Genomic DNA, 26,944 nt, shown 5'->3' with positions numbered 1-26,944 from the left:
TGTCATAATGGAGGTGCTGTTGCTTGTTGGTGGGTTTGATGTGGACGGATGTGTGAAGCTGGCCATTGGACAGATGGAGGTCAACGTCAAGGAAAGTGGCAAGGGATATGGAGTAGGACCAGGTAAATCTGATGGAACCAAAGGAGTTGAGGTTGGAGAGGAAATTCTGGAGTTCTTCTTCACTGTGAGTCCAGATCATGAAGATGTCATCAATAAATCTGTACCAAACTTTGGGTTGGCAGGCCTGGGTAACCAAGAGGCTTCCTCTAAGCGACCCATAAAAAGGTTGGCATACGAGGGGGCCATCCTGGTACCCATGGCTGTTCCCTTTAATTGTTGGTATGTCCGGCCTTCAAAAGTGAAGAAGTTGTGAGTCAGGATGAAGCTGGCTAAGGTGATGAGGAAAGAGAATTGTAGGGTGGCAGGTGATCGGCGTGAAAGGAAGTGCTCCATTGCAGCGAGGCCCTGGATGTGTGGGATATTTGTGTATAGGGAAGTGGCATCAATGGTTACAAGGATGGTTTCTGGGGGTAACAGACTGGGTAAGGATTCCAGGCATACGAGAATGTGGTTGGTGTCTTTGATGAAGGATGAGAGACTGCATGTAATGGGTTGAAGGTGTTGATCTACGTAGGCAGAGATACGTTCTGTGGGGGCTTGGTAACCAGCTACTATGGGGCAGCCGAGATGATGGGGTTTGTGAATTTTAGGAAGAAGGTACAAGGTAGGGGTGCGGGGTGTCGGTGGGGTCAGGAGGTTGACGGAGTCAGGTGAAAGGTTTTGTAGGGGGCCTAAGGTTCTGAGGATTCCTTGAAGCTCCACCTGGACATCAGGAATCGGATTACCTTGGCAAACTTTGTATGTAGCGTTGTCTGAAAGCTGACGCAGTCCCTCAGCCACATACTCCCGACAATCAAGTACCACGGTCGTGGAACCCTTGTCAGCCGGAAGAATGATGATGGATCGGTCAGCTTTCAGATCACAGATAGCCTGGGCTTTGGCTGTGGTGATGTTGGGAGTAGGATTAAGGTTTTTCAAGAAAGATTGAGAGGCGAGGTAGGAAGTGAGAAATTCCTGGAGGGTTTGGAGAGGTTGATTTTTAGGAAGAGGAGGTTGATCCCGCTGTGATGGAGGACAGAATTGTTCCAGGCAGGGTTCAATTTGGATAGTGTCTTGGGGAGTTGGATCATTAGAAGTGGGATCAGGATTATGTTTCTTCGTGGCAAAGTGATATTTCCAGCAGAGACTACGAGTGTAGGACAGTAAATCTTTGACAAGGGCAGTTTGGTTGAATGTGGGAGTGGGGCTGAAGGTGAGGCCTTTGGATAGGACAGAGTTTTCGGATTGGGAGAGAGGTTTGGAGGAATGTTTAACTACTGAATTGGGGTGTTGTGGTTCCAGATTGTGTTGACTAGAATTTTGAGGTGTTGGGGGGAGTGGAGCTGGAAGTGGGAATTTGAGTAGATGGGAGAGACTGGGTCTGTGTGCAATGAGAGGAGGTTGAGGTTTGTTGGAAAGGTTGTGGAGGTTGAGTGAGTTGCCTTTCTGGAGGTGGGAAACCAGGAGATTGGATAGTTTTTTGAGGTGGAGGGTGGCATGCTGTTCTAATTTGTGGTTGGCCTGTAGGAGGATGCTCTGAACAGCCGGTGTGGATGTGGGAGAGGAAAGATTGAGGACTTTGATTAGGGTTAGGAGTTGACGGGTGTGTTCATTGGCTGAGTCGATGTGTAGGTGAAGGATTAGGCAGACCCCATTAAATTTTATTTACATTCCATCCGCAAACATGCCTTCACCCTAGCCAGATTACGCTCCCATATTTTATTTACCCAGGCTTGTCTGACATTTGGCATTACCCCCAAAGGCCTCACACTTAAAGTTCCCATCTCTGGCTGTAATCCTTCTTTCCATCAGTCCCTATACCAGTTCCGAACTGAACAATCCATAGCCCTCACCCGCCTAATCCTTCACTTACACATCGACTCAGCCAATGAACACACCCGTCAACTCCTATCCCTAATCAAAGTCTTCAATCTTTCCTCTCCCACATCCACACCGGCTGTTCAGAGCATCCTCCTACAGGCCAACCGCAAATTAGAACAGCATGCCACCCTCCACCTCAAAAAACTATCCAATCTCCTGGTACTTGATCGTCGGGAGTATGTGGCTGAGGGACTGCATCAGCTTTCAGACAACGCTACATACAAAGTTTGCCAAGGTAATCCGATTCCTGATGTCCAGGTGGAGCTTCAAGGAATCCTCAGAACCTTAGGCCCCCCACAAAACCTTTCACCTGACTCCATCAACCTCCTGACCCCACCGACACCTTGCACTCCTACCTTCTACCTACTTGCAAAAATTCACAAACCCAAACATCCCGGCTGCCCCATTGTAGCTGGTTACCAAGCCCCCACAGAACGTATCTCTGCCTATGTAGATCAACACCTTCAACCCATTACATGCAGTCTCCCATCCTTCATCAAAGACATCAACCACTTTCTCAAATGCCTGGAATCCTTACCCAGTCTGTTACCCCCAGAAACCATCCTTGTAACCATTGATGCCACTTCCCTATACACAAATATCCCGCACATCCAGGGCCTCGCTGCAATGGAGCACTTCCTTTCACGCCGATCACCTGCCACCCTACAATTCTCTTTCCTCATCACCTGAGCCAGCTTCATCCTGACTCACAACTTCTTCACTTTTGAAGGCCAGACATACCAACAATTAAAGGGAACAGCCATGGGTACCAGGATGGCCCCCTCATATGCCAACCTCTTTATGGGTCGCTTAGAGGAAGCTTTCTTGGTTACCCAGGCCTGCCAACCCAAAGTTTGGTACAGATTTATTGATGACATCTTCATGATCTGGACTCACAGTGAAGAAGAACTCCAGAATTTCCTCTCCAACCTCAACTCCTTTGGCTCCATCAGATTCACTTGGTCCTACTCTAAATCCCATGCCACTTTCCTTGACGTTGACCTCCATCTGTCCAATGGCCAGTTTCACACATCTGTCCACATCAAACCCACCGACAAGCAACAGTACCTCCATTATGACAGCTGCCACCCATTCCATATCAAATGGTCACTTCCTTACAGCCTAGGCCATCCTGGCAAACGAATCTGCTCCAGTCCGGAATCCCTGAACCATTACACCAACAACCTGAAAACAGCCGTCGCATCCTGCAACTACCCTCCAGACCTGGTACACAAGCAAATAACCAGAGCCTCTCACAGCAGAACCCCAAAAGTGCCCCACTTATGACAGGATACTTCCCGGGACTGGATCAGCCTCTGAATGTGGCTCTCCAGCAGGGATATTACTTCCTCAAATCCTGCCCCGAAATGAGATCCATCCTTCATTAAATCCTCTCCACTCCACCAAGAGTGTCTTTCCACCGTCCACCTAACCTTCGTAACCTCTTGGTTCACCCCTATGAAATCCCCAAACCACCATCCCTACCCTCTGGCTCCTACCCTTGTAACCGCCCCCGGTGTAAAACCTGTCCCTTGCACGCTCCCACCACCACCTACTCCAGTCCTGTAACCCGGAAGGTGTACACGATCAAAGGCAGAGCCACGTGTGAAAGCACCCACGTGATTTACCAACTGACCTGCCTACACCGTGACGCTCCCTATGTGGGAATGACCAGCAACAAACTGTCCATTCACATGAATGGACACAGGCAGGCAGTGTTTGTTGGTAATGAGGATCACCCTGTGGCTAAACATGCCTTGGTGCACGGCCAGCACATCTTGGAACAGTGTTACACCATCCGGGTTATCTGGATACTTCCCAGTAACACCAACCTATCTGAACTCCGGAGATGGGAACTTGCCCTTCAATCCCCCTTAGGGATTGGAATGACTCCTTACCCTCTCCCTTAAAACCCACATCCTTTCGTCTTTCCCTCTCCTTCCCTCTTTCCTGATGAAGCAACGGTTTGTTGCGAAAGCTTGAATTTTGTGTGTATGTTTGTGTGTCTATCGACCTGCCAGTGCTTTTGTTTGGTAAGTGTCATCATCTTTGTTTTTATCCAAATGTCTGCTTGTGTCTGTGTATGTGCGGATGGATATGTGTGTGTGTGCGAGTGTATACCTGTCCTTTTTTCCCCCTAAGGTAAGTTTTTATATATATATAAAGAAAGATGATGAGACTTACCAAACAAAAGCGCTGGCAGGTACACACAAACATACACACAAAATTCAAGCTTTCGCAACAAACGGTTGCTTCGTTAGGAAAGAGGGAAGGAGAGGGAAAGACGAAAGGATGTTGGTTTAAGGGAGAGGGTAAGGAGTCATTCCAATCCTGGGAACGGAAAGACTTACCTTAGAGGGAAAAAAGGACAGGTATACACTCGCACACACACACATATTGATCCGCATATACACAGACACAAGCAGACATTTGTCTGCCGTTACAAATGTCTGCTTGTGTCTGTGTATATGAGGATGTGTGTGTGTGTGTGTGTGTGTGTGTGTGTGTGTGTGTGTGTGTGTGTGTGTGTGCGCAAGTGTATACAAAATTCAAGCTTTCGCAACCAACGGTTGCCTCATCAGGAAAGAGGGAAGGAGAGGGAAAGACGAAAGGATTTGGGTTTTAAGGGAGAGGGTAAGGAGTCTTGGGTTTTAAGGGAGAGGGTATATAATTTTGTGTGTATGTGTGTGTTTGTTTGTGTGTCTGTCGACCTGCCAGCGCTTTTGTTTGGTAAGTCTCATCATCTTTCTTTTTAGATATATTTTTTTCCACGTGGAATGTTTCCCTCTATTATATATATATATATATATATATATATATATATATATATATATATATATATATAGAGGGAAACATTTCACGTGCCTTGGTGCACGGCCAGCACATCTTGGCACAGTGTTACCCCCGGAAACCATCCTTGTAACCATTAATGCCACTTCCTTATACACAAATATTCCGCATGTTCAGGGCCTCGTTGCGATGGAGCACTTCCTTTCACGCCGATCACCTGCCGCCCTACCTTAAACCTCTTTCCTCATTACCTTAGCCAGCTTCATCCTGACCCACAACTTCTTCACTTTTGAAGGCCAGACATACCAACAATTTAAGGGAACAGCCATGGGTACCAGGATGGCCCCCTCGTATGCCAACCTATTCATGGGTCGCTTATAGGAAGCCTTCTTGGTTACCCAGGCCTGCCAACCCAAAGTTTGGTACAGATTTATTGATGACATTTTCATGATCTGGACTCAAAGTGAAGAAGAACTCCAGAATTTCCTCTCCAACCTCAACTCCTTTGGTTCCATCAGATTCACCTGGTCCTACTCTAAATCCCATGCCACTTTCCTTGACGTTGACCTCCACCTGTCCAATGGCCAGCTTCACACATCCGTCCACATCAAACCCACCAACAAGCAACAGTACCTCCATTATGACAGCTGCCACCCATTCCACATCAAACGGTCCCTTCCCTACAGCCTAGGTCTTCGTGGCAAACGAATCTGCTCCAGTCCGGAATCCTTGAACCATTACACCAACAACCTGAAAACAGCTTTTGCGTCCCGTAACTACCCTCCCGACCTGGTACAGAAGCAAATAACCAGAGCCACTTCCTCATCTCCTCAAACCCGGAACCTTCCACAGAAGAACCCCAAAAGTGCCCCACTTGTGACAGGATACTTTCCGGGACTGGATCAGATTCTGAATGTGGCTCTCCAGCAGGGATACGACTTCCTCAAATCCTGCCCTGAAATGAGATCCATCCTTCATGAAATCCTCCCCACTCCACCAAGAGTGTCTTTCCACCGTCCACCTAACCTTCGTAACCTCTTAGTTCATCCCTATGAAATCCCCAAACCACCTTCCCTACCCTCTGGCTCCTACCCCTGTAACCGCCCCCGGTGTAAAACCTGTCCCATGCACCCTCCCACCACCACCTATTCCAGTCCTGTAACCCGGAAGGTGTACACAATCAAAGGCAGAGCCACGTGTGAAAGCACCCACATGATTTACCAACTGACCTGCCTACACTGTGAAGCGTTCTATGTGGGAATGACCAGCAACAAACTGTCCATTCACATGAATGGACACAGGCAGGCAGTGTTTGTTGGTAATGAGGATCACCCTGTGGCTAAACATGCCTTGGTGCACGGCCAGCACATCTTGGCACAGTGTTACACCGTCCGGGTTATCTGGATACTTCCCACTAACACCAACCTCTCAGCACTCCGGAGATGGGAACTTGCCCTTCAGCATATCCTCTCTTCTTGCTATCCGCCAGGCCTCAATCTCCGCTAATTTCTAATTTCAATTTGCCGCCGCTCATACCTCACCTGTCTTTCAACATCATCTTTGCCTGTGTACTTCCGCCTCGACTGACATCTCTGCCCAAACTCTTTGCCTTTACAAATGTCTGCTTGTGTCTGTGTATATGCGGATGGATATGTGTGTGTGTGTGCGAGTGTATACCTGTCCATTTTTCCCCCTAAGGTAAGTCTTTCCTCTCCTGGGATTGGAATGACTCCTTACCCTCTCCCTTAAAACCCAAATCCTTTTGTCTTTCCCTCTCCTTCCCTCTTTCCTGACGAGGCAACCGTTGGTTGCAAAAGCTAGAATTTTGTGTGTATGTATGTGTTTGTTTGTGTGTCTATCGACCTGCCAGCGCTTTTGTTTGGTAAGTGTTTTTATCTTTCACACAAACAATGTAATAAAGTCAACTTTCTTTTTTTTTCTTTTAGATGATCCACCTCCATTTATTGATGGTGTCCGTATAAACAGTCCTCATTATCTCTGCAAATTGGTCTTGACTGAAACCAGTGCTAAAAGATATACTTTAGTTATTTCACAATATGAGAAAATGAACACCATCTATTATACTCTGAGAGCATATGGCACTTGCCCATTTTCATTGAGGAAGATTGGTGATCCATATGAGTACACCAAACAGGTAAGTTTAAGTTACTTTCACACTCAATTGTAAAGTTGCAGAGTCAATTTGAGAACATTTTTCCACAGAAGCAATATATCAGTTTGTCCCCCCCCCCCCCCCCAAATCCCCTTTTTCTTAGACATTACTTGGCTTTCCTTGGGCTCTTGATAAGACCCACAAAGCTTGGAGCCTCAGTTAGCACTAGTATGGCTTGGGCCTCAAACCAGCCCTGCCTATACCACACTTTGATAGTGACCCTTTTGAGAAATAAGAACAGTAATAAACCCTTCTTGACCTTGCAGTTGGCCTTCATGGTGTATGGGATTTGATTTAATTTAATTCAACAAAACAGATAAAATATGAATATCCATACGTTTACAGGCATATTATTTATTGTGTGTGTTACAAGTACAACTTTTTGTATGTAAGTAATAACCAAATAGTTTTGAAAAACAGTTGAAGAAACACTTCCATAATTTTGCTAGTCTGAGTTGTACATGAAACAGTTCTCGTATTTTGGCAACCAGGCTTGCTACCGTAAGGGGAGACTTTGACCATCTTGGAAACATTGTATTTTTTGGCCTCGAATCACTCAAATGGTACTGTAACTGGTCTCAACTTCTTAGAAAGTCATCATTGGATGTTTTGGATATGTGACATAACAAGTAATCAAAGTACAACTGAGATGTGTTCTCTCACATTAAATATATTTGCTCTCTGATTACTGCCATGACACACATGAAAACATGCCTTACCACTGAAAAACTAATGAGTACTCAGTGGATCTGTTGTGTATTTCCTGACAAATGGCTATCTGTATCTCTCAAACTCTCTCTGTTAGTTCTTGGGCTAAATTCATTTTGTAGGGATATACTGAAAGTCTTGATGCAGGATTTTAGGAGATTTCCAGGAGAAACAGGGGTCAAATATCCATCAGATCATGCAGATTTTGGTTTTCCATGTTTTCCTAAATTTTTTAATGCAAATGGCATGGTGCCAAAAGAATGAACACATCTGCCTTTATTTCCCATCTTTTCGCAATTTGAGCTTGTGCACCCATCTCTAATGACCTAGAAATTGATGAGATTTAAATATTCCTTCCTTACTTCAGGAATAGGAGGGGTGCCCATCCAGTTTGTGGAATATACATAATGCTATATCACATTAACAAGGTTGTTCTTGAATAACCTTTTGTCAACAAAATCATGACAGTTAAATGTTAATGAATAATCTTTTGTCAGTTAATTCATAGCTGAATCATTTGTTTCTGGAAAACGGCGGTGTCATACATAATCACGAAGCAATACCCACCCATTTCTGGAATGATGATCCATCCAGATGTTAAAGTTATGTTAGTCCTATACTGTATTTGTTTGTGAGACAGCTGAAGTCTATTAATTAACTAAAATCTTCCTCTGTTTCAGGTTACCGGCAAATGGGAAGGACTGACAGCTGGTGGTTGTGCTAATAATCGTGATACATACAATAACAATCCAATATACCAAGTAATCATTCAGGCTGCTCATAATAATACACAAATGTTGCTTGATCTCAAAGGGCCAAAACAGTATCAGATTGGTATGGATGTCATAAGTGTTGTTGTAAATGATCCAAATGCACCAACAGCCTTTAAACGAAAAGATTCTGGACCATTCAGGTACAGTTAATCATAGTTTTAAGAACTCAAGAAACTAAAACACACATTTAATTTAATGTTAAGAAAATTTGATAATCACACTAATCATCTTTTATTTATGGAATCAGTTCTGTTGTGGTGTACATTAAGCTGTGTGAGGCTGAGGGGCAACTTTCCTGGTAGCAGTGACAGATTGTTTTTTGATGTTGAAAATAGCATAGTCCCCAATTACAAAAATGCACTTTGTTCAACATTTTTCAGATTCTGTCTCTGAAATGGAATTTGGGGAAGTCTTCACATTATTGGATGTACATTTGCATTGTCCTCAAAATATATTGCAGCCACAAATTGCTTTATGTTTGGGAAAGGTGGAAGACAAAATCTATCAAATCTCAGGGTGGGGAGGGTATTTCAACAGTTTGTATTTTGGATACCCTAACATTCCTATTGCTGAAAACTTCAGTGTTCAGGTTCATTGTTGTAAGTAAAGGCAGTTATTCGCAATCCCTGGCGAATGAGACAGGAACTGAAATTGAAAGTACCAAAGCAAAAGCTGAAATGCTGAACTCCGTTTTCATATGTTCCTTTACAAAGGAAACCCAGGAAAGCTGCCCCAACTTAATCCTCATACCACTGAAAAGATGAATGAAATAAGTATTATTGTCAGTGGCATTGAGCAACGACTGAAATCGTTAAAATCGATGTGGCACTCGCTGTGTTATTCAGTGGTTTGGTATTTAACTAATTTGTAAATGAAAATGATAATGTTATTTCATTACAGTGAGTAATTACAAAATAATTTTGTCTCCCTGCTAAAGATTTGGTCAAGTTGCTAAATAAATCCAAGTTAATGTTGTGTTAAAGTGTTGTCTGTAAGTTGTGTAAGTGTCACTAAACCACAGTTCATACAAAAGATTCTATACAGCTATTGATTGTGATTTAAACAGTTATCTTCAGCAAAATGATCATTAAAACAAGCGAATATCAGCTGTGCACAAGACTGACGTATGTTACCTGAAACAATATTCTTCGCTACTCGTGCGTAATTAATTTCGGCTCCATACATCAGCAATAAAAGTTTGTTATATTGTTCGGGTTATAAGCACTACCTTTAAAGAACCAATTTGATTCAAATTACTTTCATTAAAATGAGTTCGGGACCACTGGTGCATATTTATTTTTACACATTTTTATTACCTTCGGCATTTATGGCTGCAGAGTTGCATAATTTGAATTTGCCGCTGAGATAATTGTTAAGATGGCAGCAGACAATTGACAGAGACTTTCTATTGTTAGAGCAAATTTCCTGTCCTTTGATACTTTCATAATAAACACAGATAAAAATGCGATACAAATCGCTATCATCAATGGCTGCGCTCCTTGCAGCGGAAAGAAATAATTAACACAGATAATGCTTATTGAGAGAGGAATTAAAGTTACAAATAATTATTCATTCATATTTATAATAATAATGAACTCTATTCTCAAGTAATAATTAACAAATAATTACAGTTTCTTAACAGACCTCAGTTTGATACGTGTCTTGCGTCCGCAACCTACAAAAGCCAACCAAAAAAATGTAAAAACAAAGGAAGACGAACGCAGATCATAAAATGAATTTATAATTATCATTGTCTTTGTATGATACACATCGATATGTCCAATTACATATAAAATATTACATAAATAATTAATATTTATCATCATTTTGTTTTATTTCACTGTTTTTCTATATGTCAGATAGATAATGTTTATAACTGTTAGAGGCATAATATCCTCTTGTTGCACTGTAGCTAAAATTTATCTCGTGGATGTTACATCGAACTAAGCTCCAGGGCCCAATAAAATCCCTGTCAGATTCTATACTGAATTTGCAGTTGAGTTAGCCCCTATTTTAACTATAATCTGTCGTAGATCCCTTGAACAAAAAACTGTTGCCCATTTATTGGAAAAAGGCACAAGTCACACCCATCTACAAGAAGGGTAGCAGAGCAGTGATCCACAAAACTACCATCCTATATCCTCGACATCGATTTGTTGTAGAATCTTAGAACATATTATGAGCCCAAACATAATGAGGTGTCTTGAACAGAGTGACTTCAGTGCCAACCAGCATGGAATTTGGAAGCCATGATCACGTGAAACCCATCTTGAGCTTATCTCAAATGACATACTGAAAGCTTTGGGTCAAGACAACCGAGTAGATGAAATGTTCGTTGATTTCTGAAAAGCAGTTCACTCAGGACTACACCTACACTTACTGCTGAAAGTATGATCACACGCTTATTGTTGAAAGTATGATCATATGGGGTATCAAGAGATATTTGTGACTGGATTGAGGACTTTTTGGTAGGGAGGGCACTACGTGTTATCTGGGAGGGAGAGCCATTGTCAGATTTAGAAGTAACTTTGGGTGTGCCCCAGAGAGGTGTGTTCGGACCATTGCTATTCATGTCGTGTATTACTGACCTTATAGACAATGTTAATTGTAATTTCAGACTTTTTGCAGATGACACAGTTATCCATAACGAAGTACCGTCTGAAAGTAGCTGCATAAATATTCAGTCAGATCTGAATAAGATTTCAAAGTGGTGCAAAGATTGGCAACTTGCTCTAAATGTTCATAAATGTAAAATTTTGCACTTCATAAAATGAAAAAATGTAGTATTGTATAACTACAATATCAGTAGGTCACTGTTGGAATTGGCCAACTCATACAAATACGTGGATGTAACACTTTGTAAGATATATGAAATGGAATGATCACATAGGTTCAGTCGTGGGTAAAGCAGGTGGTAGACTAGCCTTTATGGTAGAATACTGGGGAGTGAATCAGTGTACAAAAGAGATTGCTTACAGATCACTCGTGCAACTCATCCTAGAATATTGCTCAAGTGTGTTGCGCCTGTACCAGATAGGACTAAAAGGGGATATTGAACATATACACATAAGGTCAGCATGAATGGTGACAGGTTTGTGTAATCTGTGGGAGAGTGTCACAGAGATACTGAAGAAACTGAACTGGAAGACTCGTAAAGGCAGACGTAAACTATCCCGGGAAAGTCTATTTACCAAAGTTTCAAGAACCAGCTTTATATGATTAGTCTGGACATATACTGCATCCCCCTATGTATCGTTCACATAGGGATCACGAGGAAAAGATTAGAATAATTACTGCATCTACAGAGGTGTTCAAACAATCATTCTTCCTGTGCTCCACATGTGAATGGAACAAGAAGGAACACTAATAACTGGTACAATGCATCTCAAGGTGGTTTGCAGAGTGTAGATGTAGATGTAGATATAGATTGATCTGAAAAATAATTACTGCAAGCAGTTTCAATGATCTTGTCATTGGACAATCGTCATTTTGAAAAAAATGTTCTTCACGTATTCACTAAGCTGTGTCAGCTGTTCTCGCCTTCCAACGTCACACAGAGTAAATCTGTGTAGCAATGGATGCAACACCGTCAAAACGTGAATTAATATTTCTCTCATGATGATTGATCGAAATTGGTTTTAATATTTCCTATTCCCCTCATAGATTTGAATGTATAATACAATGGATAGTAGACAAATGAGCCTTACTGTTGTCCACAGCAGCTCAGTTTGGCAGTGTGGACTTTGTTTGCCCACTCTCTTCTGCCTCGCATGCACCATTCTCATTCCCACATGCTCCCTTTCTGCTCTGCCTCCATGCGCAGAATTACCGTCCTACGGAACACGGACCATAGTGTGGTTGGACCATGTTATGCTTTGTTGTTGGATTGTTTGAAACTTGTGTTAGCTGAAAAAAGATCAAGGTTGACATACAAAAAGTGCTCTTTTACCAGGATAATGCGCCATCCCAGATATCATAGATAACAGTGATGAAAGCACATGAGTAGGGCATCAAATTGGTTCCTCACCCACGTATTCACGAGGCTCAGCCCCAAGTGACCTCTTCATGTTTCCTAAATTGATACTTTTATCTTTCTGGGACGAAATTTTATCAAATGAGGAAGTGATAGTGGCTATCAATGAGTATTTTGCAATGTTTGACAGAAACTATTTTTATGATGGGATGAAAAAGCTGAAGGATCATTAGGCTATTACCATACTTACCAAACTACTCTTGTATACTAGCCTTTCCCCTGTATCTTGGCCTGCGTATGTGTTCAACACATATATTGCACATATCTCCTCCTCCACTCACCTTCTGTTTATTTCATCCTCACTCTGTCTCTCTGTGCAGGAGATGTGGAGTTTTATTCATTCCAATCTGTCCATCTCGCTCTTCCCTCTCTATGATTGTCTTATCTTCATTCTGTCTGTCCATGTCCTCCTCCCCATCTCTCCGTCCATCTCTTCCACCCTCTTCTCTCTCTGTTTGACTCCTTTCCCTCTCTATGTGTCCATCCCCTGCTCCTCCCCTCCTTTTCTGCCAGTCTCCTCCTCCCCAGCCTCTGTCGATCTCCTCCTCCCTATCTCCATGACATCTCATCCTCCCCATGTTTAATTATCCATCTCCTCCTGCCCTTCTATCTGCTCTGCCTGTGTAGCCCCTGCAAAGCATATCAGTACTAGCCACACAACATGCCTGTCTTGCACAGCAACATACGAGTCAAAGGTTGAGAACCCTTTTGTACCCTTGTCTTCTCCCCTATGGGAGCTAGGAGGTTCTACCCCCACAGTGCTGATTCTCATTTATGATTCTGTGTAACATATTATTTGATGAGTAGATTGATAATATCAAATAATGTGTTGCACAGACTCTGACTTATTCACATATTCTACACAGTAATGGAATCTATGTAAATAAGTGTTGTAAATTGCTTGTTGTCCAGTGATGCTTTGCTACATTTACATGTTTGTGACAAGTATGGTATTGTTTCATAAATGAAAACATGTTTAATATATTTAACTTATTCCCTAATCACGAGGACCATTTCACTTAAAGTCTGTGGAAGAAATAATTTAATCTCTTTCTTTGTTTAACATATTTATTTCTTTGTTATGTTTTACATTATTCTTTGTTATGTTTTACATTACTGAGGCTCTCTGTAGTATGAATCTATGGAATAAAAGTATATCCAATCCAATCTAAAATTAAATTAAATTAAATTTAAGGAGTAGGTATAAAATATACGATAAATGTGGGTTCTTTTACTGAAGAGAGAAGATAAGTTGTTAATAAACTCAAAGACAATCAACTAATATGTATTATAACATTTATTTCTTGTTCCATTCGGATATTGTTACACGATTTGTTGACTGATCATAATAAAGTGATAAACATATAGCAAACATGGAAATAAGGTAATCCGGTTAATATGCTCCATTATTTAACATACCCAGCCATCATTTTCAAAAGCCAATGTGTATAATTAATTATTATATGTCGTTTATGAGTTGTTTTCACGGTAGATAGTAATCATCTTGTGTAGAATTCTGTATTAGAGTGCTGACAATGTTTTTTTTTTTTTTTTTTCCCCTTCCAGATCGGGATTTGTGGTGCTTGACTTACAAGATGTTCCTGCTGGCACATACAATATTATTCCAGCCACCTTCTTGTCTAGGCAGGAAGGACCATTCTTTCTCACTGTGAAATCTTCTTCACCTTTTAAACTGTCACACTTACAGTGAAAAAGAAACATTTGCTGTCCCTTCTGATATTATGCACACATCCAGTTTGCATTTAAATTTTTAACGCACATTAGTGCAGCAGATATTATTTTTAACAGATGATTTATACTCTGGCGGCTTAACATAAAAATAACCTTTTACGACTGCTTAGTAATTCTGTATTTTCATGATCATTAACAACAATTAAAAGAAAAGAAGACATACGGTCTCTCATGTGTGAATTTGATAATAGTATAAACTGTTGTGTATATCTTTTTGTTTTGGAGTGACGTCTAGAAACATTTTCATATTTGGAAGTAATAAGCCTATATGCAACTCTGTTGCATACTTCATATTGAATAACATGAATTTCCTTTACGTTTTGTGATTTCAGAATGTTGATTCATATCTGTAAGTATGTGCTACATGTTTCAATTTTATCTTAGTTTTGATGTTTCTTTGTTGGAACAGATTCACAGGTACTTTCAAGTGCAAAAAAGTGCCAATATTCTTGCCTGTCATTTGGTTGATAAAAAAAAAAAAAAAAAAAACATTATTATTTTAACTGATCCTGATAACTGAAAGCAATTTCTTAAGGTGTTTGTTGTACTTATTTTTAATGCACACTGTACAACTCCATAGTGAGTTTTGTAGGGAGGGTGGCATCCACCAGAAAAGCCAACTGTTGTCTGGATTAAGCTGGTATGCTACAAGAAACCGAAGTGGCAAGCATTTTTTATCCTTATTATGAGATGTTACAAACAGTTGATTGTTTTTGTTTATGTACTAGCAGCATACTATCAAGAATGTATACAAACTTATTTTTCATTCTGAGGTTTCTCTGCGCCCCTTGAATGTTATCTGTTCCCCCTTCGAGAACATTTTAATATGTGCACAAACAATATCCACTGTTACTTTACAGTGTTACTCATTGTAACTTCTGTATTTTGGTGTACAATGTGTAATCACATTATGGTCATGGGACAATCCTTGGATTTCTTTTCTGTACACACTTTAAAATTGTTTTCAGAGCATTTGTATATTATGGTGACACTGATTCCTCCAAAGCTATAAGTAATGCTCAGAGTAATTTAGTTTACTTGATGTACATTATTTGTAATGTAAAATGCACTGTGGAATTTTCCTTCAGAATTTAAAAAAATATCATTGTCATTTAGTTGCCAGTGCTGATGATTTGAGTGAATGGATCAATTATGTGTAAAATGTGAAATGCTGTGAATGTCTAAAGCTTATTCATTTCATTTGCCATAATATAGGGATTTTGTTGCACTTTCTTTCCTCAACAAATGTTTTTAGTGGGGCTTGTCTGTATTAGTGTACTACCTTATGTGTTCTTAAATAAAAATTCCTTTTTATTGTTTCATTTTTTGTTTAAACGATTGAAACTAAAAAAAAACTTAAAAACAACTATGCAGCATTTGTAGATGTTCAGTGTACAGGCTGCTTATGAATGAATTACTTTTATGATTGCATTTCACAAGAAGTCAACTGTGTACTGTAAAGTCAGCATCAAACACTTAACTTAAGAAGAGAAAGTGTGGTACTGTTGCCAGGAAAAAGGAAACCAGAAAGAGAGAGAGAATTCCCTTTGTGTGCATTGCATTCATTTTTGTTTCTATTATCAAAAGATTCTTACATAATACATGTCGCGCGCGCGCGCGCGCGCGCGTGTGTGTGTGTGTGTGTGTGTGTGTGTGTGTGTGTGTGTGTTTTTTGGTGGAATAACCATAGAATATTTTAGTGTCCTTGGTCAGGAGATAAAAGGCAATATTTCAAAGAAAGATAGAGGAGTATAGTTCTATTAAGGGTTACCATGTATTTTTATTTCTATACTTATTTGACTTTCGTTTCAGCTTTTATTACCCTTGTTCATCCACATTGTTTAACACAGTATTGTTAGGAATTGTGTTTCGGGGATAAAATAAGAGTATAAGAAAACAATGGGAGGTACTTTCTCTGTGTTTGTCAGTCCTTCACACAGTGTTCTATTTTTCTCGTTTGTCAGATATTGTAAGCTCATATAGGCAAGAAATTTCTGTAACATTATTACATTTCACTAATTCATAAAATTAGTGAGATTTAAAAAATCACTTTTGCCTCAGCGTAACTGAAAAAGTAATGTTGGAACCACATGAGGTAGAAGAGAAGACTGAATCACAAGCTTAAAAAAGATAAATGATGAAGGATATCTTCAGTACTTGTCTGTCTTCTGGCCTTACTTTCTAAGTGACTTGTTCAGTATTAACCTTTTATTCCATCATGTCAACTATGTCACTTCTGTGTGTCTCTTCACACACAGTGTGAGATGTATTCATGTTTCAATGAAAAAGAAACCCCCTAATGTAAAAGGCTGCTAAGTAACTTGTTGTGGCATTTAACAAGTGTTACAAAATGTGATAGGTGTGATCATTTTAATGAAAACTAAGTAATACTCCCTGAATAGGTGACAGACCAGATGGCAATACCACATTCAGTGATATAGAAAACAGTGTATTAAAATTCACCAATTCTTTTTGGACTCAGAAACAGAAATATTTCTGCTTGTTATATAACTTGGAATGTAATACGTTACAAAACTTAAAAAGTGAAATTGTGCTCATTGAAGACTTAAGACAGGAGACAGAGGAGACATTTACACAGTAAAATTGCAGAACTTTGAGTTAGGGAAAATCACATTCTCTGAATGCACACTTGGTTACATTCCATTGTTCTTCCTCACTTGAGGCAGAGTGATGTGATGCAGTGGTAAGATACTAGAGCCTCAACTGAAGGATAGCAGTTCAAATCCCTATCCGGCCTGCTAGCTGTACATTTTCTATGCTTTTCATAAATTGCTTAATCCAATGCTAAGGTGGTTCCTTAGAAAAGGATGTGCTCCATTTTCCACCTTATCCTTCCCTAACCTCAATTAGAGCTCAGTCTCTGATGACATTGTTGTCACAGGGGTGTTAAACAATAATCATTCTTCCTTACTCATATTACTTCAGAATACTCCTGACATTGTGACACTGAATCGTGAACGTCCATTTCTTCAAAAATATAACGTGACTGTAATCTCCGCAACACGTGTAGTCTAGTGCAGCTGTGCTACAATGTAAATAGTACAGTCTGTGATAGGTCCCTTACAATTAAAATCTACAGATTATTCTGAAAACATGTTCCAAAATTTCACACTTTACTCCAAAGATTCTTAACAAATCGTTTTTCCTCAGCTATTCCTTTTGTTGGAAGTAATAAATTCCCTATCAAATACATGACAAGGCTGGCTGATTGACACATCAGTTTGTTGCCCACAAAATTCTATTGCACGTTAAAGACATCAGCTGTTTCCTGAGGTTATCCATTACTGATCTTGTCTCCTTCCCAAAAAATACATAAATTACGTTTCTACTGATAGACATCTACCTCCTATGACCACATTCGTAATCACTCCTGTAAATTAATTCCCTCTGAAACATCCTGCAACAGGAACCCATACAATTTGTCAGAGGAAATAATAGTGTTAAGAGTAGCATGGCATCCTCTTATGCTAAAATTTTGTTGATTTGTTCTAAGCAATTTTTGTGAAGTATTGGGACAGCCATTTGTCAGTTCTCAGTCTCCACTATGTGGATTCATAATCAGTCAGGACTTAAACTACCTGCAGTTGTTTAAGTTGTGTAAAGATAAGTTACCCATTCTAGCCTCCATTCACCTCTAAGAGCAATTAAACTAACCAGGAAACAGCAACATATGTAACTTTTACATATTGCCAGTGACTTATATTTTAAAAATTATTTTAATGGGATTGGATATGTGATTGGAGATGTGTCGGGTAAGTAATAATTTATAATTGCCTCACATCCCACAATGAACAATTACACCCTCAAGATGATTTTTTTTCCTCTTTCCTGGTTTTAAAAAATGGTTAGTTAACAGTACATTTATTTCTACATGTATATCTTTTTATGGTCTGGATTTTTTTATGGTTGATGTTTTTAAGACTGATTAATAGAAAATAAATTTCTGCTTGTACAGTCAAGATGGCAATTTCAGTTTCATGTTGAATAAATCAATGTGTGATCTTGTCATCCATGCCTGGTTCAGTGACATGTAGTCTTACTAGAAGTGCTTGCTGCCTAGACACTAGTCCTATTGTTGTTGGAGTAAGTGTTTCTCATTTTTGCAAGATTGTTGCAGCTCTGACTACTACTAGGTTTGATGTTGGCATATTATGCACACCTGGACACTTGGAGAAGTATCTTACATATTTTTATTGTGAAATTGCAGTCAATCTGTATCAGGAGAATAAACATGTTTGTTTGAATTATGTGTATAATAGCTTTGAACAAAATTTTAACTTTTTATGTTTGCCTTTACCTACCATTTTAATCATTTGGAATAATATCTAATCTGTAGTAATTTATAATATAACATTGTTACTGCTCATACAGAAAAATATAAATGTATGATGGCTGTGAACACAGTAGTTTGTAATTCTTGTAATGTAATAAAAACCTTTAAACTATTACATTATTGTTACAATATGTTGCTCAGCAGACTGTTTGTTAGTATTTATTTTATGGAATTAACTTTAAATATTTGTTATAGCAGAGAAATGTCTCTCTGATTCAAATCTAAACTATTTTTTTACATTCGTGCAGAATATTGATTGAAAAAGAAATACAAACCTTTTAAGTTTATTCGAAATTTGTTTATTTATTGCATGTTCCTTTCCCTACAAATTGTTAAGTATCTGGACATTTCTTCTGATAGAAGAAATTGGAAAACACCTACACTTTACATAACACACTCAAAAGTCACTTCACAGTCCATATCTGAGGCTATAATAAATAATTCAGATATCCTCATATTCTGTTCTAACTATTTTGCTTATGGAATCTTTTAATATCCAGTAATATTTAACTTTGCATAGATTTCACATCAACACATTTTCATGATGTCCATCATAGATGCCTCTCACCCAGCTCACAAAATGGGGAAAACTAAATGAGAGCACCATATTAGGAGATATCGTGATAATGAAGTTCCCAAGATGTAGGGAAATTGCACTAGTGTCATGACTGATATCTAATCAGTCAGACACTTATCTTGGGCACTTCTTTTTTTATGTTACTAAATGCTTATCACTTCCAGCTGGAAACTGTGTTTAAGATTGAGAATGGAAAATATGTACAGCTAATTAAAAATAGTATTGTGAGAATATTAAAAAATGAAACACAATCACTCATATTTACCATTTTTCCAGAATGCACGTGTTATGTTATTCTTTTCGGGGAGTTGTGTAGCTATCATAGATTGTGGGAAAATTTTTGAATCTGTTTGATTAAGTTTCAGCATTCAGGTATGATGGTTCCACAGGATGAAGTGTAAAGGATTTTGCAGGATGACATTATTCAATGAGTGAGTTATTTCTCCATTAGGTATGAAGCACACCTCCATAAAGTAAGTTTCACACTCCCACAGCTAGCATATCATACATTGTGCAAAGAGACTGCATGTGTATGATAGTGTATGCACCATGCCACATCATTACTCTAGCAGAACTTCCCGAGGTCTCATAGTAGCTTCATAGCATTGGTTGAAAATGGAAGCTTGCATTCTGGCTCCCAGTTTGTGTGAATGCAGTCAGTGATAAAGTTTTTGAATGCACAGAACAACTGAAAATTGTCACCAGCTGTGCCAGGCCTATAGGCCTAACATCATGTGTAAACAGATGGTGTATTGCTGGCGCAGAGACTTTGCAGCATTTTGCCAAAATGTTCATGATGAAGTAAGTGACAGGCCAGCAACCATTACAGATGACCTTGTGGAGATTGTGCAGGAACTTTTTATGGAGAATCATCACTTGTAACCATGGTACACTGCAGTCAGTTCCCACAGATGCCCCCCTTCTTGTAGCGTGAAATTGTCACGGAACTCATGTCCTGGAAATTGTGCACCAGATGTCTGCTGGATCGGTTGGCTCTAGAACACAAAGCAAAGTGCATGGGGGGCAGCTTGACTTTTCTGCAGCTACACCATGACAACAGCAATTAATTACTGCACTGGATCTTCACAGGTAATGAGATGTGTGCAGAACACAATACCCCAGAAACCAAGCAGTACTTATTGTGTTGGTGTCACAGTATCTCTGCCTACAAAACGAAATTCAAGCAGACTGCGTCAGCACAAAAAGTGTTGTGCTCAGTATACTGCCACAGATAGAGTTCTCCTCCTCAAATTCCTGACCAAAGGTGAGACAGTAAATGCAGAGTGTTACTATGAAAAAATGTGGAAGTTGCAACACGCAATTCAAAACGAGCCATGTAGGATCCATAGGCCTGCCATACACTGCACGCAGCAGAGGCCTGGTAGAGCAACAGAGTCTCTCTAGATCAGCACGCACTGCCAGCAGGAGAGACATGTTAAAGGCAATAGTGGCTCAGGACTTGGAAACACAGAGAACAGTGTAAACTGCAAATTTTGTCTATGCAGTTAGATTGGATTCCGACTCTGATTCATGACTTGGGAGCCTTTTGCATTTTCATAGGTGATGAGGCATTTCTGTTCTTAAAAAAACTTAATGTATCCTTACCCTAAATGCAGAGTAACTGCTAACGACAAAAATAAAGTTTTTAGCTACAAACTTTCTCATGCTCATCAAACTGTGGAGTGTGCATTTGGCATATTCAGCATTTAAACAGCCTGAGTACTAACCAGCTTCTGTCGCCAGCTCCAAATAGGTGTAGAAACACGAGTGAAGCTTTTCTTACAAGAGAAAGATATAATAAGTGTTTTAGTTCACCAGAAGGCTGTGTTCAGTGGCAGTATGCAAACTTAAGTGAAAACTTAATATCATAACTATTAAATGTTTATTGTGAAGATGCGTATAAAGTAAATAAATAAATAAAATAATAAGTAAAACTCACAGTAGTTGTAATGTAATTCCTCTGCCACCTCCTTCCAGTTTCTTGTTTATTATTTCATTGAAAAAATCTGTACTTGCTTGAGTATTGCCACAGGTATCGAAGTTTCACATATTAATTATATGCCAAAACACGCATCTCTTTGTGTTCTATCATTTGCCAAAATCTTGTTTCAGTATCTGAAACCTTTTGAGATATGATTGACTTATGAATATTTCATTCTGGCTTTTTCACTGGTATGACCTTTCAGGACAGAGCACTTTACATACAATCAATGTTCTCGAGACTGGAGACAGATAGTGGTACCCTTCTAAGTTTAAACAATATTTCAATATTTTTAGCTATATATCACCTAACATGAAACAAACACAAATTCATAGGGACGCCTATTTTTCAATGCAAACTTTGAGAATTTCTTCTAGTAATTTATATGATCTTGAAATATCACAATTACTATGACCATTAATGAAATGAAACACAGTTTGTCACGAAGCCAACAAACTAAGCTATGAGATGTGTGACAATCAAATTTTTTAAAATGAATAGTTTCTTTTCAGTCATTTGAGAGTGATTGCAAATCAGCTTGTGTGCCTTGGGCTCACACAGAGAAGTCAGCCTGTTAGCTACTGCGGTGAAGCAATGGCTACCAAGAGGATGCATAGGCAGTGGCAGATAGAGGAAAGACTGTGCAACTTGGACAAGGGGACTGAGGGCTGCCCAGCTATTGTCCTGCCCTGCTCCTTGGCTGTGTGCTGTGTGTGGTTCCTCATTGGAAAGCATGCTTTACTAAAGCCTCTACTACATGCAGTGTGTGACAGGCATTAGTGCTGGTGTTGTCTTACTGTACGATAACGCTCAGCGCCATGCAGCTTGATGGACAACAGAGCTCCTGCATTCATCCTGCAACCTGGACTTTGCTTCCAGTGATTCCAGTCTGTTACAGAATGCCAGAGTCAGCATTTTTAGAGAGGCAGCGATAATTGTCACACAGTGGTTCCAACCCCAGGCAGCAGAGTTCTGAGACATAGCGATACAGAAGTTGATCCCGCTGTACCACGGATGCCTGAATTCTGATGTGAATATGTTGAAAACTAGCTCAACGCTTCCTGTATGTGTTCCAATAAATCTTCCAATTAAATTGTGTCTTGTTTCTGTTCACGATCTGAGGGAAACTTAATTTCTGGATGTGCCTCGTATATGTAGACTGGCTACAGACAACTCAAGACTGATCAGGCTGACCAGTAAACAGAACTGTGCCCACTGCATGTGGTGGCATCAATGAATTCACAGTTATGCTGTTTAGTTAAAGGAAACAAGATTATTTCAACATCTCAGAGAGGAGAAGAACTGGGCGGGAAATCTGCTTTAAGGACCATCGCGTCAGGTCAATTGCCTTGATCACTTCTGGGAAACCATAGAGAACTTAAAGGTAGGCATCACTCTCCCAGTGAGCCCCATGCCTTTAATCACTGCCTTCTCACTTGACTCTTTTTACTCATACCAACTCTGTGGCCACTTCAGTACACTCGTTGAGGAATCTGCTTTTCCAACCAAAGCCATGTCTCTTATTGTATAGAGTTGATTACCAAACATCTTACAGACACAACTTCAGTGACCTAGATAGTTTTACACTTATCTGCCAGTACATAAACTTCCCAGTGGTATTTGTGATTAACAACAAAAATGCATTTAGGATTAACACCAATTCACAATCACAATACTGGAAGTAGTAATAATTTCCATATGCACAAAGCTTTGCTGTCTGGTGTTTAGAAATGAGTTTTACATTATGGGGAACAAGTCTATTACTGGTTATGGACAGACATTGGGCAGGAAATTGAAAATCACTGGATATTCAAAAGCAAAGTAGAAGAAGAGCTCATTAGCCACATCTACAGATTTTCAGAATATTTCACCTCTAGTATGTAAATTCTGTTCATCTCCAATGTTCACAATTAAAAGATCTGTACTTTTCCACATTATAGACAGCTTATCATAATCTGTTAAGTTACATAAATGCTATATTTCAAATATTTGATAAAACCAGCAGCTAAACATTATAAGAGAAGTATCACTGTCAATTTTTTTCCAAAGTAACTGTTTACTCCTCAAATATATAGAAAGTAATCTAGAAATAATTTGCATAATTACCAGTGACAGTAGACTAGCACTGGTAATAATTTTTCATTGGTATACTGTATGGAAGTAGCCTACAATGGCTGCATCTGCCTGTTAATGCATAACTTAACTTGTTCATCATCCCAGAATGCTCACCACAATTATAGTGTTTATGGAACATGATGTGTTACTGAATGAATGGTTAGACACTGGACTCGCATTCGGGAGGACGACAGTTCAATCCCGCGTCCGGCCACCCTGATTTAGGTTTTCCGTGATTTCCCTGAATCGCTCCAGGCAAGTGCCGGGATGGTTCCTCTGAAAGGGCACGGCCGACTTCCTTCCCCGTCCTTCCCTAATCCGATGAGACCGATGACCTCGCTCTCTGGTCTCCTTCCCCAAAACCGCCCAACCCAACTTAATTTCAATAACAAAAGCTTTACACATGTTGAAAAACTGTAAAGTCATCAGTAAATGCACTTTAATACACTGTCCATCTACAATTTCAATAATCTGTTACCATAACTGAAACTAAAATGGGAAGATAGTGGAGCTCTGTTGGAACACACTGATGCCAATTCCATCTGTGTACATCAAACAGTTGTGAGTTTGAGTGATTTAAATGAAATGTAGTATTATATGTATTTGAAGTGGGATGTGGCAACTCTGTTCTGCACCTCCATGTGCTCCTGCTGAAATGCCAATCCTTAAGAAATTTTTAGCAGGGTACAGTGAGCATTCTTACCATCAAGAACTGACTCCCTGTTATGGGGTGCAGAAGCCAGCACACCCCTTGTTTGCCTCTGCTTACTAAACATAACAGAGTACACAGATAAGTACATGCAGAGGAAGGTCAGGTCATGTAGTAAGAGCAACAGTGTACTTGCTTGCTATCTGTGATGGATCGTGCAAGTGTAGATAGGTTAGTAGTGGGTAACATGCTGTTTCATGTCATTATGATAGCCATCTGTTAGCCATAAAGAGGTCATTCCAAATTGAGCGGCAGTGCCATGTGCTGTTGCACAGCCCTCTCTGCTGCACTCTGTCAATGCTGACTGGGCACAGCAGCAGTCCCAGGTTGGCTGCAGCTGTAGATTCTTCCCCGGCATCATCCCTATTACCCATGTCAAGGGCTGCAGCCACCCCTTTATCATCCAGTGCTTTGCTGATGGGGAAGCTCTGTTTGTGAAGCTTCACTGTCAGCTGTGCCACCCAGCTCTTCGGGCACCACTACTTCTGCTTCTGCTCTATCTTCTCCAAGGTGAGCTCAGGTGCCAAGGGTAACTGTGTAGTGTCTCAGAAGATTTCCCTACAGATACCTTCTATCTTGCTGTGCTGCTTCCACTGGATATTGGCCACAGTGTCAGCCACCCATCTTGCGGCATCTGTGGCGGTCAGTGTTGTCTTCTCCATCAGTCTGAGTGGCCAGGCAATGAAGACGAAGATAGGTGTCTGCTGCCTGGTGCTGCGTTTCCTTTCCTTCTGCTATGGGAAAGTGACAGAGGGAGGCTCCTCTCCTTTTGTTGCAGCTCAGAAGTCATGCAAAGGAGTGGCACATTGTTACCACAGCTGGTGGGATGCTACCTCCATCTCAGCAGCTGAGGTGGCTCAGAATGCTGCGATCTCTGCTACCATGCCAGCTTTGGAGTCCACAGTTGCCCACCCATGATATGGTGCAGCATGGTGTGCATGTCATCATCCTACTAGTGCCTCTTCTCAGTCACAGGCAGTGTCTCCCACCCTCACACTTTTCTTCCTGTTGCACTAGCTTCAAGTTTTACTGAGATGGTTGAAGTCCCTGAAACCTGGACAGCCTCACCAGTTGGCAACATGGGGACCACCACAGCAGGTACACATTAGTGTCTCTCCTTTGTCATGGCTGCAGGCACTGCAGTTGTGCTCGCCTGAGCAGTTGACCCATTTGTGACATTGTGCCAGTGCTTGGTAATGTGTCCTTGTTGGCACCTTAAATACTGGGTCTTATGGTCAAGACCTGGTAGGAGAGCTTCCATCTTCACAGGAAAGCCAGAAGCTTCATGATTTGAAGATGTCACTGCTGTTGGCAGCATTGATGACAAACAATGGCATCCTCTTCTTGTTTGTTCGATTATTCAACTTGATTGCTTCATCCTGGAAGGCAGCACTAATGACCCTTACTGGACTGCCCATATCATCATAAATCCAAGGCAGCCCCATGAGGAGTGCTGTGGTTGCCTTCTCTTCCTGCTTTAATGTTGTCATCTTCTTCATGGGCACCTCTACGATGTGGGTGACCACAGCACTCTTGAGTGCCCAGTAGTCAGCCAAACTCACTGCCTGTTGTTCAGTCCTAGCATCAAGCATTAGAGTCAACAGACTAGATGCCAACTTTTGTGCTTGCTGCAACTGGCTATCTTGTCATATGACTCTGTCCATCCTGTACCTCTTCATTGAATATATGGATGAGGGAAATGTGTGTGGTTATCTTCTGTCATCTCCTGAACAACAAACTCACTGAGTTGCATGATGGAAGGCTTTCTTCCATCTGCCTCATCTGCCCATGATGTGGTGCAAACATCCGACATACACTAGTGTTGTAAGAATGACATGACAATTTGCTTTGCACCAATGCCACAGCACAAGCACGCCATTTCAGCTCTCTGTCAATCCAAGCTCAACAGTGTGCAATGGCAGTGATTGCTCACCTTTACTGCTCAGGCTGAACTATTGATCAGTTAGCCCATCAGTTGTGGGTTTAATAGGAAGATTAGCAAATGTTGCAAGTTTAACAGCTAACAGTAGTTTTGATCCCCCGGGGTATCATACGACATGGAGCATGAGAAGTTGGCACCACTTCCAAAACTTACACCATCGTGAATGTCAAGTATTTTTCTTTGCTTTTGCTTGGTGTCCAAAACCTGCCTTGTTGTTGTTGTTGTTGTTGTGGTCTTCAGTTTGAAGACTGGTTTAATGCAGCTCTCTATGCTATTCTGTTCAGTGCTCTTTGTCTTCCAATAACTGCTGCAAACTACATCCATTTGAACCTGCTTCCCTCCACAATTATTAGTCCTCCACCCTTCCCTCCAATAGTAAACTGATGATTCCTTGTTGTCGCAGAATGTGACCTATCAACTGATCCCTTTTTTTAGTTAAGTTACACCACAAATTTCTTTTCTCCCCAGTTCTGTTTTGTACTTCCTCATCAGTCCTGTGATTTCCTCATCTAATACTTGGCATTCTTCTACAGCATCTATTCTCTTCTGATCTGAGCTCTAAATTTATCTGGGAAGTTTGACCATTTCTTTAATCACATTATCAATATGAACCAGATCTGGTGCTGATTCATCTTGGTTTTCAGTTGTGAAAAAAATGGACACAGTTTTTCAAGACGCCACTATAAGTTTTTGTGAAATTTCATTCTAAGATGGTCGAATAATTCTCACAGCACCCAAAACATTGAATTTCTTCCAAATGTCTTTAACAGAGACCTCATTGTTTTGTCTCAAAGCTTCATGTAGATGCACAAACAATCATTTTGTGTAGTAAGCTTTAGATACGTTAAGGACTCCCTGGTCAATCAGTTGAAGTGAGCCTGGCTATATTCAATGGCAAAAATATAACTTTCATATGTCAGTTGAAATTAGAGTAACAGGAGGATGACCTAGTGTGTTGTTGATTAATAGCATCTTTTTAAATTTGATTTGTTTTAATTTGAAATAACATTCGACTTCAGATATGAAGTGATGACCAAACACATCCTCAAAAAGGAAA

General features: G+C 40.3%; 1 protein-coding gene across 3 annotated transcripts in view; it reads left to right on the top strand.

Moving 5' to 3' along the window:
* Positions 1 to 18,850, top strand: part of LOC126175597 (calpain-7-like) — a 143,077-nt gene extending 124,227 nt beyond the window's left edge. For all 3 annotated transcript variants that reach the window (XM_049922467.1, XM_049922468.1, XM_049922466.1), the window contains exons 10-12: positions 6,717 to 6,925; positions 8,332 to 8,564; positions 14,024 to 18,850. In XM_049922467.1, the coding sequence (XP_049778424.1) occupies positions 6,717 to 6,925; positions 8,332 to 8,564; positions 14,024 to 14,168 (587 nt within the window). In that variant the 3' untranslated portion in view covers positions 14,169 to 18,850. The remainder of the gene's footprint in view (positions 1 to 6,716; positions 6,926 to 8,331; positions 8,565 to 14,023) is intronic.
* Positions 18,851 to 26,944: the final 8,094 nt, after the last annotated feature.

Source organism: Schistocerca cancellata, chromosome 3 (genome assembly GCF_023864275.1).
Source record: "Schistocerca cancellata isolate TAMUIC-IGC-003103 chromosome 3, iqSchCanc2.1, whole genome shotgun sequence".
Taxonomy (NCBI): domain Eukaryota; kingdom Metazoa; phylum Arthropoda; class Insecta; order Orthoptera; family Acrididae; genus Schistocerca; species Schistocerca cancellata.
This window is presented reverse-complemented; position numbering and strand designations above follow the sequence as displayed.